The 14,831-nt window shown below is 28.9% G+C and overlaps 3 protein-coding genes across 3 annotated transcripts in view; 1 reads left to right on the top strand and 2 right to left on the bottom strand.

Annotated features, from left to right (window-relative positions):
- Positions 1-4,660: 4,660 nt before the first annotated feature.
- On the bottom strand, positions 4,661-7,864 carry LOC119680692 (nischarin-like). Its single transcript, XM_038093635.1, has 6 exons — positions 7,681-7,864; positions 7,350-7,580; positions 5,987-6,220; positions 5,789-5,920; positions 4,999-5,728; positions 4,661-4,924 (listed from the first exon to the last, which is right to left on the bottom strand). The coding sequence occupies exons 2-6, from the start codon at positions 7,557-7,559 to the stop codon at positions 4,770-4,772; spliced, it is 1,461 nt and encodes a 486-aa protein (XP_037949563.1). The 5' UTR covers positions 7,560-7,580; positions 7,681-7,864; the 3' UTR covers positions 4,661-4,769.
- Positions 7,865-9,879: 2,015 nt separating this feature from the next.
- Positions 9,880-12,913, top strand: LOC119680694 (Golgi pH regulator-like). The gene is made up of 7 exons (XM_038093637.1): positions 9,880-9,997; positions 10,057-10,327; positions 10,425-10,650; positions 10,711-10,895; positions 10,956-11,137; positions 11,198-11,383; positions 12,618-12,913. The coding sequence occupies exons 1-7, from the start codon at positions 9,956-9,958 to the stop codon at positions 12,888-12,890; spliced, it is 1,365 nt and encodes a 454-aa protein (XP_037949565.1). The 5' UTR covers positions 9,880-9,955; the 3' UTR covers positions 12,891-12,913.
- A 663-nt stretch (positions 12,914-13,576) lies between these two features.
- LOC119674500 (latrophilin Cirl-like) overlaps positions 13,577-14,831 on the bottom strand; it is a 4,988-nt gene continuing 3,733 nt past the window's right edge. Inside the window, exon 8 of the mRNA XM_038085639.1 lies at positions 13,577-13,602. Coding sequence (XP_037941567.1) covers positions 13,577-13,602 — 26 coding nt within the window. The remainder of the gene's footprint in view (positions 13,603-14,831) is intronic.

Below are 14,831 nucleotides of genomic sequence, written 5' to 3'. Positions count from 1 at the left end.
ACATTGGTCATTTTTAATAATAAAAATTAATTCAATTAAATTGCAAACATCCTTACTGTATTTTAAATAATTACTCATTGTTCTATTAACATTAGAAATTGTTATCGTATTTCTTTTTAGCTTTTATTGTATATTCTTTATAAACAAAAAGCATAATATCTTAATATTTATGTCTCTAAGGAATGAAATTATTAATAAATTAATTAAAAATAAAAAACCAATGACTTGTAAATGAACTGTTTTTATTTCTCTAATTTAAGTGGAATGTTAAGATATTTGTAAATTATTATTGAGCTCCGAAGAGGCAGGTGTTAAATACTGGTATTATGCTTTTTGTTATAATCAGATGTTGATTGATTAGTTTTCTGGTATTGTGTTTAAAGATTCATTGACGTATTCTGTCTTAATGGTTTTACCATTTGTTAGATTTCAATTCAAGTTCAATTAATGGAACTTACTAGCACCTTTTGTTACCAGTTCTTAATTGTTTAAACCCTTCAGTTTTTAAGCGATAGCTTCGGAGCAATTTATAAAGCCAGTAATAGGAAAAAATAAAAGCTGTCTGGGAGTAAAATAATATAATTCTTTTAAAATTATTATAGCAAGTTATAATTTTCAGCATCCTTTACAAAGAAGATAAAAAGTTTAGAGAAAATGACAATAATTTATACACATTTTTCATGTCTTCCTCCATTATAATAAAGTTCTTTATTGTTTTTACAGCTATTAACGAAGCAGATTATATGCAGCCAGAGAAAGAAAAGGAGAAACCCGCTATAAAAATTAGTAAAAAAGAAAAGGAGCGTGTGCCTACACCCACTCCAGCAACTAGTAAACGCAGAAGTGCTGCAATCGCAGCACAAGCTTCTTTTGAAGAAAAACCAGATAAACATGAAAAACCAGAGAAGAAAGTTACAACCCAAAAATCTACGACTGGAGTCAAGACCACTCAATCTAAAAATACCCCCACAACGAAAGCTAGTGTTGTAGCTTCAAAAAAAGCTCCAATTGAAATAAAAACCATCAAAAAGGAAGATGATGATTTAAGAGGTTTAGAGGAAATGTATTATGGCGTGCGAGACGGCAATGATGGAAATTTCGAAAGTTTCCCTTATACAACTTCAAATAATGGTGTTGTTAGTACTGCCAGTACGGAAGTCCAATGTTCTATTTGCGATACAAAGGAAACTTTTGATTCAAATGAAAAACTTCAGACGCATATAGTCTCACATATTAATCTCGATGGCAAAGATCATCAATTTCAGTGTCTGTTTTGCCTAGATAAATCTCCAACAGAGGCGGTTTTGGCAAAGCATAGTCAATTAATGCATCCGACTGAAACAAAAATATCATCATCACCGTCTTATCATTGTCTTATTTGCCAGCAACGTCACAATTCGTTACACCATCTTAGCATACACCTTCAAAAGGTACATAACATGCTGGAATTACCGTACAATTGTCAAGCATGCGGTTATCGATCATCTTCTCATCGTGATGTTGTACGTCACTTCTACGATGATCATAAAAATCAAAACTTCTTACAATGTCCTTTCTGCTTAGATGTAAGTTGGAATTATTGAAAAGTAAATTAAATGCTGATAACATTAATGCTTTTTTGCTTCACAGATTTTCCGCTTTTCTTATAAAGGAAAAATTAATATGAACAATATTGATAATTACTACATGCATTTGCGACAACATGTCAGCAGAAAGGAACCACAGATGCGTTGTCAAAAATGCGCCTTAAGTTTTATAAACAAAGGTAAATTTTTTGTTTGTTTAGTTTAAAATAAAACATAAAGGTTTAATAACTTTATATGACTCTTCACTTTCACTTTCAAGGTGCTCTAAAGCAACACAGCAGTAACCACCATGTGAGCTTTACGAAAAATCCTCAGAATGTACGTTTGCTTTTGAATAATTCATTATTGATATCACCACCAAAAGTAAGATAATAATATTAAAGATTTAGTTTATAAAAAAAATTAATTATTATAAACATTTATTTTGTTTAAAGGTACGCACACATCATCGTGAACCTCAACCATTTACGATACAAAAGAAATTTGGTGAAGTATGTACATTAATTGAAGGATCGATTTGTGTTGAGTGCAATTCTGAAATAATAAACGATGAACATTATAGGTATACAGATTTAATTATAAATATATTATACGTTCTAAAAAATAATTTTTTTATTTTCTTTTTTTTAGTGTGTTTATGAAATGCAATAAATGTAACTACAAAACTTGTTGTGAACGTGCAATATTTGATCATTGCGTTGGCTGCAATGGTACAAATGGCATAGGAGATGAAATGGAATTGCCACTACCAAATGAAATGCATTGCATTTGCGGTTTTTCCACAGCAATTGGAAATAAAATGGCACATCATTTAGCAACTTGTGGACAAAAATCAGCATATCCAACAGTGGAATTGGCACAAGAAAATACAGTTAAAAGAAATATGTTAGATATGCTTGGATTAGTACGACGCGATGGTGAAGGGTGCAACGATGGCGAAGATTCTGCAACTGCGGCTGCAATAGCAGCAAGTACTAATTTCCAAGATGAATTGCAACAAAGTTTTTCTAATATTGTTGAAAGTGACGAACAGGAGCAGCAAGAGCAACAACAGCAGCAGATCGAAAAACAAGAACCACAAAATGACAATAATCAAACACCAATACAATTTGGTGAAACAGAAGCAACACCAATTATGGAATCTAATCAAGGAACTTTAACAACTAATGATCAAAACTATGCAAATATTGTAGATTCTACTTCTAGTCTTCCCACAACAACTCAATCAACACAATACAATATTGGTTTCGGACAGCCAGAAGTGGAACCACATACTTTAGGTGAACCTGACATTGGTATGCCACTTATAGGTGAACTTCAAGATCCTAATCCGCCAGCAACACCACAATTTTTAGGTGAAGTGCATACACCAATGTTTGACGCTGCCGCTGTTGCCGAACAACAACATTATAATCAAATGATGCAATAAAGTTATTGACGCAATACAATTTATATATAAACCAACCACCTTGTAAGAAAACGATTAAAGCAAATATTAAATGCAAATCTAGGACAAAACGTACTTGTGATACGATATTAACATCTGTGGTCACAATAATATATTTTAATATATCCTTGTAATTTGTATTATTTATTATATTATAATTGTAGTCATATGCAATCAAAGAAAAATAACAAACACTGGGTAAATGTTTGAAAAGTGTTTGTTTATATAAAATTTACATTTTGATTTTTTTAATTTTATATTTTTTGTAATACATATATTATATTTTGTGTATATATTGTATTCATTATAATTAATACAATGAAATATTATTGAAATCATGTGTTTATACAAAATTTATGAATTGATTTTTAGAAATTATTTATATAATTAGATATATATTTATATTTTTTAATAAAAATATAATTTTCATTATATTAAATGTTTCATTAGCTTTATAATTTGATATAAAAACATTAATAAAATTGTTTTGTCTTTCAAAATCAAAAACAAAATAAATAGAATTTTTTTAATTTGTTTCTATATACGATTATTATTATTATTATTATTATTATTATTATTATTGTTAGTATACGTTTACTTTTATTACTATACGATTATATTACGGCTACATATTAAAAATAATATTGCTACTATTAACTGGAACATACTTCCTATCTAAGCATTCATTTAAAAATTAAATATTTCCTTAATATAATACCGAAATCGAATGTTTTTATAATTTTTTGTTTTCGTTTTGTATGTTTATAAGAAAATTTACATATATCAACTGATTCCTACAGTCTTAATGTTGTTTTTAAAATTTCAATTTAATGTAGTAATAAAAATAGGCGAGAGGACTTATTATGTTTTTAACCCAAATTTTGAAATTAACATTTTGTTTCAAATATATTTTTTATAATAAAACGTGCAATAAATGCGTTTTAAATTAATTTTTATGTCTATTGCTTGGGTCCAACCTAAGTAATAACGACTTCAGTTGGTAATAAAACAATACTGATATTCACGATTTTTGGTAAACGACAAACATACATAGTGATAAGCTGGGAACAATTCGAGAAAATATGTTTTGTTGTTTTTGCTTTGCATTATTGCTGTGTTACTCGTTTATCGGGTTTGTGACTTAAAATTGTGAATAACATCTATATAAATATTTTGTCATTTAATACGCTAAAGCTTTATTGTATAGCTATATAGCTCATTTAAATAAAATATTATAAAATATATACATTATCACTTCACTCTATCTAATCAAAATTATTTTTAAGAAGCGAAATTTCGCAGTAAATTATTTTAATTAAAATTATATTATTTTGAGAAATGGAGATACGTAACGTAAAGTTTAAAAAAATTTTAATTTAATATCAATTTGAGTAACTTATACGAATACTTAATATTTTTTTTTATATAATTATTTTTATAATTGACTTTATATAAAAGATAATAATAATAATATATGTAAAGCCAAAATTAGTAATTGTAATATTGCACAAAGATAATAATATATTAAAATAAATTAACATATAATAACAAAATATACCACTAGTAACAAATAAAACGAAAATTGTACAAGAAATATTAAAATATTTGTTTAACATAAGATAAAATATGAACAATTAAAAATATTATATACGCACGTTTTAGCTTAAAATCCTTTTTATGTTAACTAAAATTTGGCGACCAGCTAACTCAGAATCAGAACCACACAGCGCGAAATGTTATTTCGGTGTACGATTGTTTTGTCGCATTTTTGATTTTAATAAGGCAGATAATACTAAGGCAGTGTCTAACTCGTTTTGCGTGCCTGGTTCACTGTCAAGTGAAATTTCGACAGCTCGCTCATGGAATCGTGCTAAAACACGCGGTCTATAATCTTTGAAAATTCAAATTGTTAATGTTTTTTTATTTGAATGAATTCTTATTTAATTTTATTTTCTAAAGTATTACCTACACTCCCCGCAAGTGGATTCCCAGTTAAGCGTAGATTTTCCAATATGGGTAAACAGGCTATATTATCAACTTCTTCCAAATCTTCAATTTGATTACAACTAACATCTAAATTCACTAACGATAAGAGTTTACGCAAACCAGTTAGTTTTTTCAATCTGTTTTGAGCAAGATTAAGTGTGACCAAATTTCCCAATTCCATGTGCCAATCAATGCATTCCATTATAAGATTAGCGGACAATGATAGCACCTGCAAATGTGACATTTCTGCCAAATTCTGTATTGCACTTATGCGATTTTGTTCAAGTCGCAATTCCTGTAAATTTGGTGTGGTCCGCACGCTGGAATCGATTTGTGTGAGTAAATTACATGTTAAATCTATTTTCGTTATGTTTGACCAAACGCTGCGTTTATCGGTAACAACAGATGTTGATATCGCTCCGTTGCTGTTGCTGTTACTGCTACTCGCAGCTGCCAATTCCTTATGCAAATTATCACAGAGTAACACTTGATTCAAATGTGTTATTGTGGTATTGTGCACACAAATGCTGGCTAGTGTAGGCTTCAAGAGCGCTATATCAATTATATTTTCAGTTGATATGCCATAAAACTTCAATGTTTTTAAATTACGGAATGCATTCAAATTGAAAGATAACGTTTTTGGTATGATATTACTGCGTCCTATAGGCACGTCAACGGTGTTATAGTCATTTTCAAATGAGGTATTATCCTATACAAATTAAAATAATCTATAAATATTAAAAAAAAAAAATTTTAATAAATAACTAACTTTAACGGGCGTTATCACTAAAATTTCGAGTTGTGTACAAAAATCCAAAACGTGTGAAAAATCAAAAATTCCTCGCTGCTCGATGTTTTCTGGTGGACATGGCAAACTTAAACGCTCACTTATCGCATAAGCCTAAACAATATGTAAATTTATATTGAATTATTATTATAGTTTGTATATATAGATAATTAAGTATACCTCTAAGGCCGATAGATGAAATTCCTTTTTAGAACTTAATAAACTTTCGCCGTTTTCATGAAATAATTTTGCCAAGTCCTGTAGCAAATAAATTATATCGTATTTGTTAAAATCCAGAAACTCAGCCAATACTCGTGGTAATTGTATACGAAAGAAAACCAGTAGTTCATGCAAATATTTTTCCAACTGCTCTCGACGTTGTTCCAAAAACGCCGGATTTTTATTGCCTACAATCTTTATAAGTACAAAATAAGATTAATTGAGATTAAAAGATTAATTGACAAAAATAACATAATAACTCCCAAACTAAATATCGACACCCACTGTTAAGTAATGAATAATGGTTTGGTTCAACTATTCAGTACAACCTTTATATATATATGAAAACAAAATTCGTCGACTTACAACTCAGAGCGGTTGGAATGAGTTTAGAGCCCATTTAAGTTGGTGAATTCACTTTTAAAGAAATTGAAAGCACCAAATACTTGGGTGTCCTCATTTATAACAATAATGATATCCAAGCATACAAACACTGGTATCCAAGACAGAATTGTGGTAGCAAACAGAAGTTATTCTAAGATAGTCTAAGATATCTTAGACTAATCTAAGATCAAATCTAAGATAGTGACCAGAAGCGACAAAATACACGCTTACAAGGCAATCGTCCGCTTGGTATTAGGCCACGTATAAGAGGACCCGACAATGTGACCGACGACATCAGAAAAATGGGTATTCAAAATTGTAGGTCTAAAACAACATGCAAAGCAGAATTAATAAAGCTGGCTGATGCAGCCTAAGCTCAACCGGAGCTGTAACGCTGGTTATGATCTTCTTTGTCCTACATAACAGATAATTACAATAGTTTATTTTTAAGCGATTCAAAACTTTTTAATATAAATTTAAGAAACATTTTAAAATATTACGGTTTCAAATTTGAACTACACAAAAAAACTTCATATTTATGCTAGACCATAAACAGTAAAGGAAATGATATATATATATTATTTAAATTATAATGAAGAGAGCTTACAGTTCATAGTTTACCAAGTTCTCATAGTTGGCGATACTTTCAACATACTCCCATAAGTGTAGGGTATATTTTTAAAAAGTTCTCTTATAAGAACCGATACAGAGTACAGAACAGAACAGGGTAAAACTCACGATTTTTATTCACATTCACCAGAGCTAACTGCATTTATTAAGAAAATGAAACTATTCGTAATAGGAAATCCTAAGCAAACTGTGTGAGGTCCACAAAGAATTGCATTTTGTTGTTTTATGTTATATTATGCCCCAAATAGCCATAGTTGTTCTTCCAGAGTGGGTGAGTTTGGGAACTTCATGCTTATAAATATTGACATACCTTTTTAGGCGGCAATAATTTCTTTGATATTGATATATCATTAACCAGTTTCTCATTTAGTTGGTCGAAATCCTTATACCGTCGTTCCACCATCCACTCTACTTGGCGCACTCGAACTTTAATATCATAATAGGTTACACCAGTTGAAGATTCGTTATATTTTGGTATTGTTACTTCAGTATCACCGTTTTGTCGAAAATAACACGACATTTTTAATATTAAAAATGTTTCCTTGAAATTAATTAATTATTAACAAGCTTTACTTTTACATGAAAAAGACACACTTTTACTTTTATATATACATTGAAATATATACTGATATTAAACCAACCTTAAACGAAAATATTTATATTTACAATCTTATTAATAATTATTGCATATTTCTTTCATTAAATAACAAGTAAATTTTCGCCGAATTGTGTAAAAGTTTTCTAAGTTAAGCATTACGTTATGATCAGTTGTTCATTTGACATATATATGTTTACTCATCCATGAACAACACAGTGAACTTCAAACTGCTAGGAATTACGAACGTCAAAATGAGAAACAAGCGATATAACGTCAACAACGTAATTGAACGTAGCAAAAACGTATTTGACGCTTTGTTTAAATAGGAGTTACGATATTAATTTTAGTTAAATTTGGTTGTTAAAGTAGAAAAATTTTTTTGTTTAAAAATAATATATTAAATACTAAAATGTGTGATGATTGTTGAATGATATTTTCTACTTTTAGTTCCTATAGTTGAGCTTACAAGACGTTGCAGATTTAAAAACACAGTGGACTTAACTTGATCTTAATTAATTTTATTATTAATATTCATAAATTTTATAGCTTTATTTATATATACTCTATAACTAATATGAGTCCCTGATCACGAACTTTTTTTTAACTTAATTGAATTTTAAAATTTAAAACATACTTAATGACTTCAATAATTTAGAAAGATGTATACTTGCTATGGAAAATAAATAAATAACAAAACAAAAAAAAATACTAAAATATTAATAAATTAGTATTAAAGTTTGTGGTTAATTATTTCATCAAATAATAATTTTTTAATTTATAAGCTAGGGAAGCAACTTGTATATGAAGTGGTCATGTTTAATAACCTAATGATATCATTACGTAGATTACGAACCCAAGAATATACGCCTGATGCAATTTCAAAGGTAAACACAGCCAATTAGCCTCGACAGTCCGCTGTTCTTAGGTTAACATGAATTTAATTGGAAGTTTCAGTTTGTTGTGTCCAGTTCGAAAACCGATATCAAAAGTACAAAAACTTAAGAAAATCACCAGGAGGTTAATTAACAGATTTGACAAAAAGTCTTCTGGTGAGTGAACAATGCTCCATATTGATGCTGACTGCGTTAGAAACAATTTTTTAACAGAATGCACATATTTCAATGAGACTGCACATATAGTAGTTTGAAGAAGTTGCTGTTCAGTTTTACGACTTTGTCAAACAAAGCAAATGTGTAAACAACAGAAATTATGTTTGTAGTTTTTTTGTACTAATAGCTTTGATAAAATAATAAGAGTTGTGGTTAAAATAGAGTTGCACTGAAGCTATGTATTTGCTAGATAATAAATATTCGATATAATTAACAAATGAAATACCCAACATTTTTTAAAATTTTAAAGGCATCGTCAATATGTACTCAAGATATAATTTTTATTAATGCAGATTTCTTGATTCATTGAAATTTCTTCATAAAATCACAATAGTTTTGTTTTGTCTTATACAGCATTTACACTGGCCAAAAATCGCTCATTTTGGTCAAAAATCGAAAAATGAGAAGCGAATGGCTCATTCTTGCATACAAAATTTCAAGTGCGAATGAGATCCATTTCATAACATTCATGAATGTGTCCTAACGACATTCAAATGCGTTCCAAATATGTTCCAAATGCAAACGAATACATTGAACATACCCTAAATAAAATGACTCATTCAAAATGCGCCATTTTCGGTCAGTGTAAACGCCCTATTACTTAATTGCTTGCTGGAGATTATAGTTATAAGATTGTTTACATTTCTTCTTAATCTTTGGCGTTTTGTTATAGCATATTTCAATGCTATGAACATCGCGTAATTAGAGTGTAGTAAAAGTATTAGTGACAAATTTAAAGCACTCCTTTTTTATATACATAAGCGTGATTAGGTGAATAGGTTGGAAATCCTAATAGATCCGTAGGAATGATCAGATTAGAGTTTTTAAATACAGTTAATGAAGATAAATATAACTTAAATGTGTCTTTCAACGAATTTTGCGAGATAGATCACACTTTTATGTCTTTAGATAATTTTAAGTGATAGTTCACACTAATAATTCGCCAGGTATATAATATTTATATGATAAAGTCAAAAAAATCCACTGTAAGCACTCGCAATGGTTCTCAAACTGTTGAGTCAGCTGTTCTCTGCATCAGCTTTTAAAAATATTTTTGTTTACTCTACGATTTGTTGGCAATGTAAAGTTTTTAAGCCTATTTAAATTCATTAAAATTAATTTGCAAATCTACTTCGTTTTGTAAATAATGAAATTATTTAAAGAAATAAAATAAACAATTAGAGAAAATCAATAACAAAAAAATACGCGATGGCGTTTTTAGAAGACTGCATTATAGTGTTCGTTTCACAGGTTGGTGCGAGGCCCGGCATGTTAATCCATAAAGTAATATTTTTAATTTTTTTATATAGGTTCTTTTTTTTGCTGGTGGTTGGATATTTTTTCACAAGCAACTTTTTAAGAATTATGAAATTCGTCACATATCCGTGCAATTAATATTTTCAATTACATTTGCCTTATCCATAACAATGTTTGAGTTGATTATTTTCGAAATTCTGGGTGTGCTGGAATCAAGTTCAAGATATTTTCATTGGCGTTTAGGTTTAACGCTTTTACTACTGATGGTCATAGCAGTTATTCCACTTTATATATTATATTCTGTAATACATAGCATTTCGTTTGGTTAGTTTATTTTTTTTTTTGCTTTATTACAAATATTTAACTTTATGTTAATGTTAATGTAATTAAATATTTTATTCAAATCATTTATTATTTACAGTTTCTGACAAATGGGTGCGAATAATCACTATGATATGTTGGTTCGCGTTTCTTTATGGTCTTTGGAAAATTGGTGATCCATTCCCATTGCTAAGTGTTTCTCATGGCATATTTACAATAGAGCAAGGTGTTTCACGTATAGGCGTGATTGGTGTTACTGTTATGGCCATACTTTCAGGATTTGGTGCAGTTAATTGTCCATATCAAAGCATGACATATTTTATAAAGTAGATAAATTAATTTATTATAATGATTTAATTTAATTTAATATGGAATTTAATATTCAGGCCTGTGTCCCAAAGCGACGTCATAAATTTAGAACGACGACTAGCGTTGACCGTGGATATGATAACTGGCAAAAAGAAACGCATTGCATTGGAAATGCATAAACGCAATAAAAGCAATCAAAGCAAACCGCGTATATGGACATTTCTGAGTTCGGCAGTAAATCGTGTAGATATTGGTGGGGAAAGTAAGAAATTTATTATATTCTTCTGACATATATAAGAAATTTATAATTTTATTTACTTAGATATAAATCAGCTACGTATGGAAATATATGGCTTGGAGGAGTTATTACGACAACTGTTTCTAGAAATAAACTCATTAAAAAATATGCAGGAACGGCAAAAATGGTCTCAAACTTTGCAGGGAAAATATTTCAATGTTATTGGACATTTTTTCAGTGTTTATTGTCTTTGGAAAATTTTTATAGTAAGCTGTAAATTTCTTAAATAATTTCATCTCTTTATATAAAATTCCATATAAATTTAGTGTACTGTAAATATAATTTTTGATCGCGTCGGTAGAAAAGATCCAGTAACACGTGGCCTCGAGATAGCAGTACATTGGTGTGGTTTTGATATCGATTTGGCATTTTGGAATCAGCATATATCTTTTTTACTTGTTGGCTGTATTGTTGTTACATCCATACGTGGCCTTTTGCTTACTTTAACAAAGGTAATTTTTATTGTAGCTCATAAAAAGGAAATACCATCAATGATGTACACGAGTGGGTGGGTAAAAATTTCTAACCATTTTTTAGTAGACATAATATGTTTTTCTTTTAATGATGTTTTCATAAAAACTGAATTAGTTTTTAAAAATTCCTTTTAAACAGCTATTAGCTGTGGTACGTATTCTTATAAAACAAATCAAACATAAAATTAGAAAAATTATTTATTAGATCCATGCCAAACATACCGGAGCATGTATATATAAAACAAGTATATTTCTACTATAGGTATGTGATATGCATTTAACTGCGTTTACAGGTTGGCTGTAAAACTTTATTTTTTCTGAGTATATGGTACAAAAATAGCTCTTAGGTATGAATTGGGCTGTTGAAGAAGCTCAAGCTCCACTAAAATCAATCAACCTAGGATTGATAGATTTATATATTTTTCTTTTTTTTGTTTATTTAAATTGGGTTAATCTTAGTTATCGATATATATATATACCCTTATACAACTATCACAATATTGATACACATATTATACTTAATATTGTCTAAAAATACGATGCGCGAGAAAACAAGACTGAAGGAGAATGAAGCAAGAAAGGGGTTAGAGAAAGTTGAAAAAGAGGCAAGAAAGAAGCAAAAGAGGTGTGTGAGAAGCGAGGGAAACACATTAGAGACCTGTAAAAGGCAAAAAAATTGGCGAGAATAAGGTCAGAAAGACACGAAAATGAGGCGACAGAGATTTGACAGAGACCCGAGAGGAATGTGAAAGAAATGATAGAGAGAGACGAAAATGGGCATGTGTACCAAAACGATATTACAGTTCAAAAAATAGTTGAGAATGAGGCAAGAAAGACACGAAAATGAGGCGACAAAGATTTGACAGAGACCCGAGAGGAATGTGAAAGAAATGATAGAGAGAGACGAAAATGGGCATGTGTACCAAAACGATATTATATATCATACTACAGACTTTATTTTTATATTAAATATTTGATGATCGGATTACACTGTGTATCACTAAATTCTCTTTTTTAATTTTTAATGAGTCTGAGGTAATAATGGTTTAAAGGATTAATAAAGAATGTTTATTTTAAGTGATACGAAATTCGTGTCTTCTATAAACATTTTTGCCTTAGACAAATTTTCCTGGAGTCGCTTCAATTAACCTATAATCATCTAAAATAAACTTACTTTTTTTAATTAAATGCTTATAATTAAATATCTGTTTAGTTTTTTTATAGAATATCATCCAGTAAATCATCAAATATTATCGTTTTAATATTAGCACAAATTATGGGCATGTATTTTTGCTCATCAGTACTTTTGATGCGAATGAATATGCCTGCAGAATATCGTGTGATTATTACTGAAGTACTTGGTAGTTTGCATTTCAATTTTTATCATCGTTGGTTTGATGTGATATTTTTAGTGAGCGCCATAACAACAATTCTGGTATTGTATGTATCTCAAAAACCAGGAAACTATGATTCCACTATAGACTAATAGCTAATTAATGTATATAATTAAATTATTAATTATTTCTATTTATGATTATTTAATAATTATTTTGATAAATAATTTCATTTTTGTATGACTTCCAATTGAATACTATATATAAATTGTACATTTATTACACACAGCCATTATTTTAATTTAGTTATTTTAAAATAATTTTATTACTTCTTAATTCTTGCACAATTGTATTTTAAAGTTATTTAAAAATTTATTATATTCTCACTGTTTGTATAATAAATTTATGTACTATTTTATATTATATTTATTATGAAACCTATTTAATTTATATATATATATATTGTATGTTATTATATTATTCAATTATCAAATAAAAATTGTAACACTGTCATTTATTTATGTAACTGTAATACTAAATTAGTTTGCCCATAAATAATTTTGTATTCTTCAAACATGTATGTTGTTTTTTATGAAATAAGTTTCTTAAGTATTATTATAGCAGACTAAAAGTATATAAATCAATTATGTTGTCTATATTAGACACCTGCTGAAACAGTTCTAAGTCAACAAAATATTTAATTCAATTACAATTCTCAACATGTTCGCACGCAATGCGTAATTATAAAAACATATTTACACTTGGAGTCACGCAAACAGTGTCATATCTTAAACGGAATTATAAAATTCGGGTTTCTTTCCGCAGATGACATATACAATTATTTTCGTTTGCTTTGTAAAAAGTCTATAATATCAAAAAATTAGATTATTTGTATAAATATTAAGATATTCAAGATATAATATGAAAGGAACAAAATGATCTTATAAGGGAAGTTTAAGTGAATTTTAAAATTTCAGAATGAGTGGCAGGAGAAGAAATAGGTTATTTTACCTTACGTTCTCTTTTATTATATTATGCCATCCTTGAATTCTAGCGAAGCATAGAGCCCCTATAAATTTTCTGAATCGAGTTTTGTCTGGAACATAAATCAGTTCTTATCTGTAGTTAAATAAATCCCTACGTTTATAAACAAAATCCTGAAATGTAGAAGGATAAAATAAAGAAGGACGAAGTATGAATATAATACAATATAATAATTAATAATATATTATTAATAATATATTATTAATAATTATATAATATAAGCCTTGTATATGAACTATTTTCTTGGTTTAACAATGGTGGATTAAAAGATGTCGGTGTCGTCTCTTAAGCTCGATATATTAAGCGATGTCGTTTAATGGTGGTTACATTCTCATTAATTGCGTTAGAGTTACCTACGCCTGTAACTAATATGGCCAAACTATCAAGTAGTATATAAGTGGAACAACATGTGAACCAGTTCACTGTAAGTATCCTGTATCCTATATCTATATACATACACGAATACTTTGATTAAGTTCGATATTAATTCTCCTACCACTAGGATTTTAGAATTAACTTAAGAAAAATATTTATGATTTGTTGCTATGTTTTTCTTATCGATTTAAGAACTTAAGTTGAATTGCACGAAAAAAGAAATGAAGATGAAGCCATAGGTATCATATTTTTATGACTAATAAAGTTAAAACAGAATGAGATAGAATTAGAAATAAGCAAATAAGGTAGTAGCTAAATTTTAGTTGGACGACAATATGAACAATATGAGGCCAATTTTAAAAACTCCATAAAGGTTTCAGGAAACCAAAGGAAAAATATTTTCAGATCATTAAGAGACCCTTATAAAAACGCCTTAAATTACTAAAAAAGGGTATTGAAGAAGATGAGGAACCGGTTACTTTTCATAATTTGTCATATCAGTGGTTACTTTACTGTACATTTTTTCTTAACCATTGATTAATAATCTTTCGTTATTTATTATATCCAGGTTAGTCGTACAATCTAAGAAAAAGACTTGCCCAAATTGAAAAGCTCGCGTATTTTAAATTAAATACGTTACCTTAGTTTTTGGTCGCAATAATATAATATTTTAT

The sequence above is a fragment of the Teleopsis dalmanni genome, chromosome 2 (genome assembly GCF_002237135.1).
Source record: "Teleopsis dalmanni isolate 2A chromosome 2, ASM223713v2, whole genome shotgun sequence".
Classification (NCBI taxonomy): Eukaryota; Metazoa; Arthropoda; class Insecta; order Diptera; family Diopsidae; genus Teleopsis; species Teleopsis dalmanni.
The sequence above is the reverse complement of the archived record's forward strand: the minus strand, read 5'-3'. Positions and strand labels throughout refer to the sequence as shown.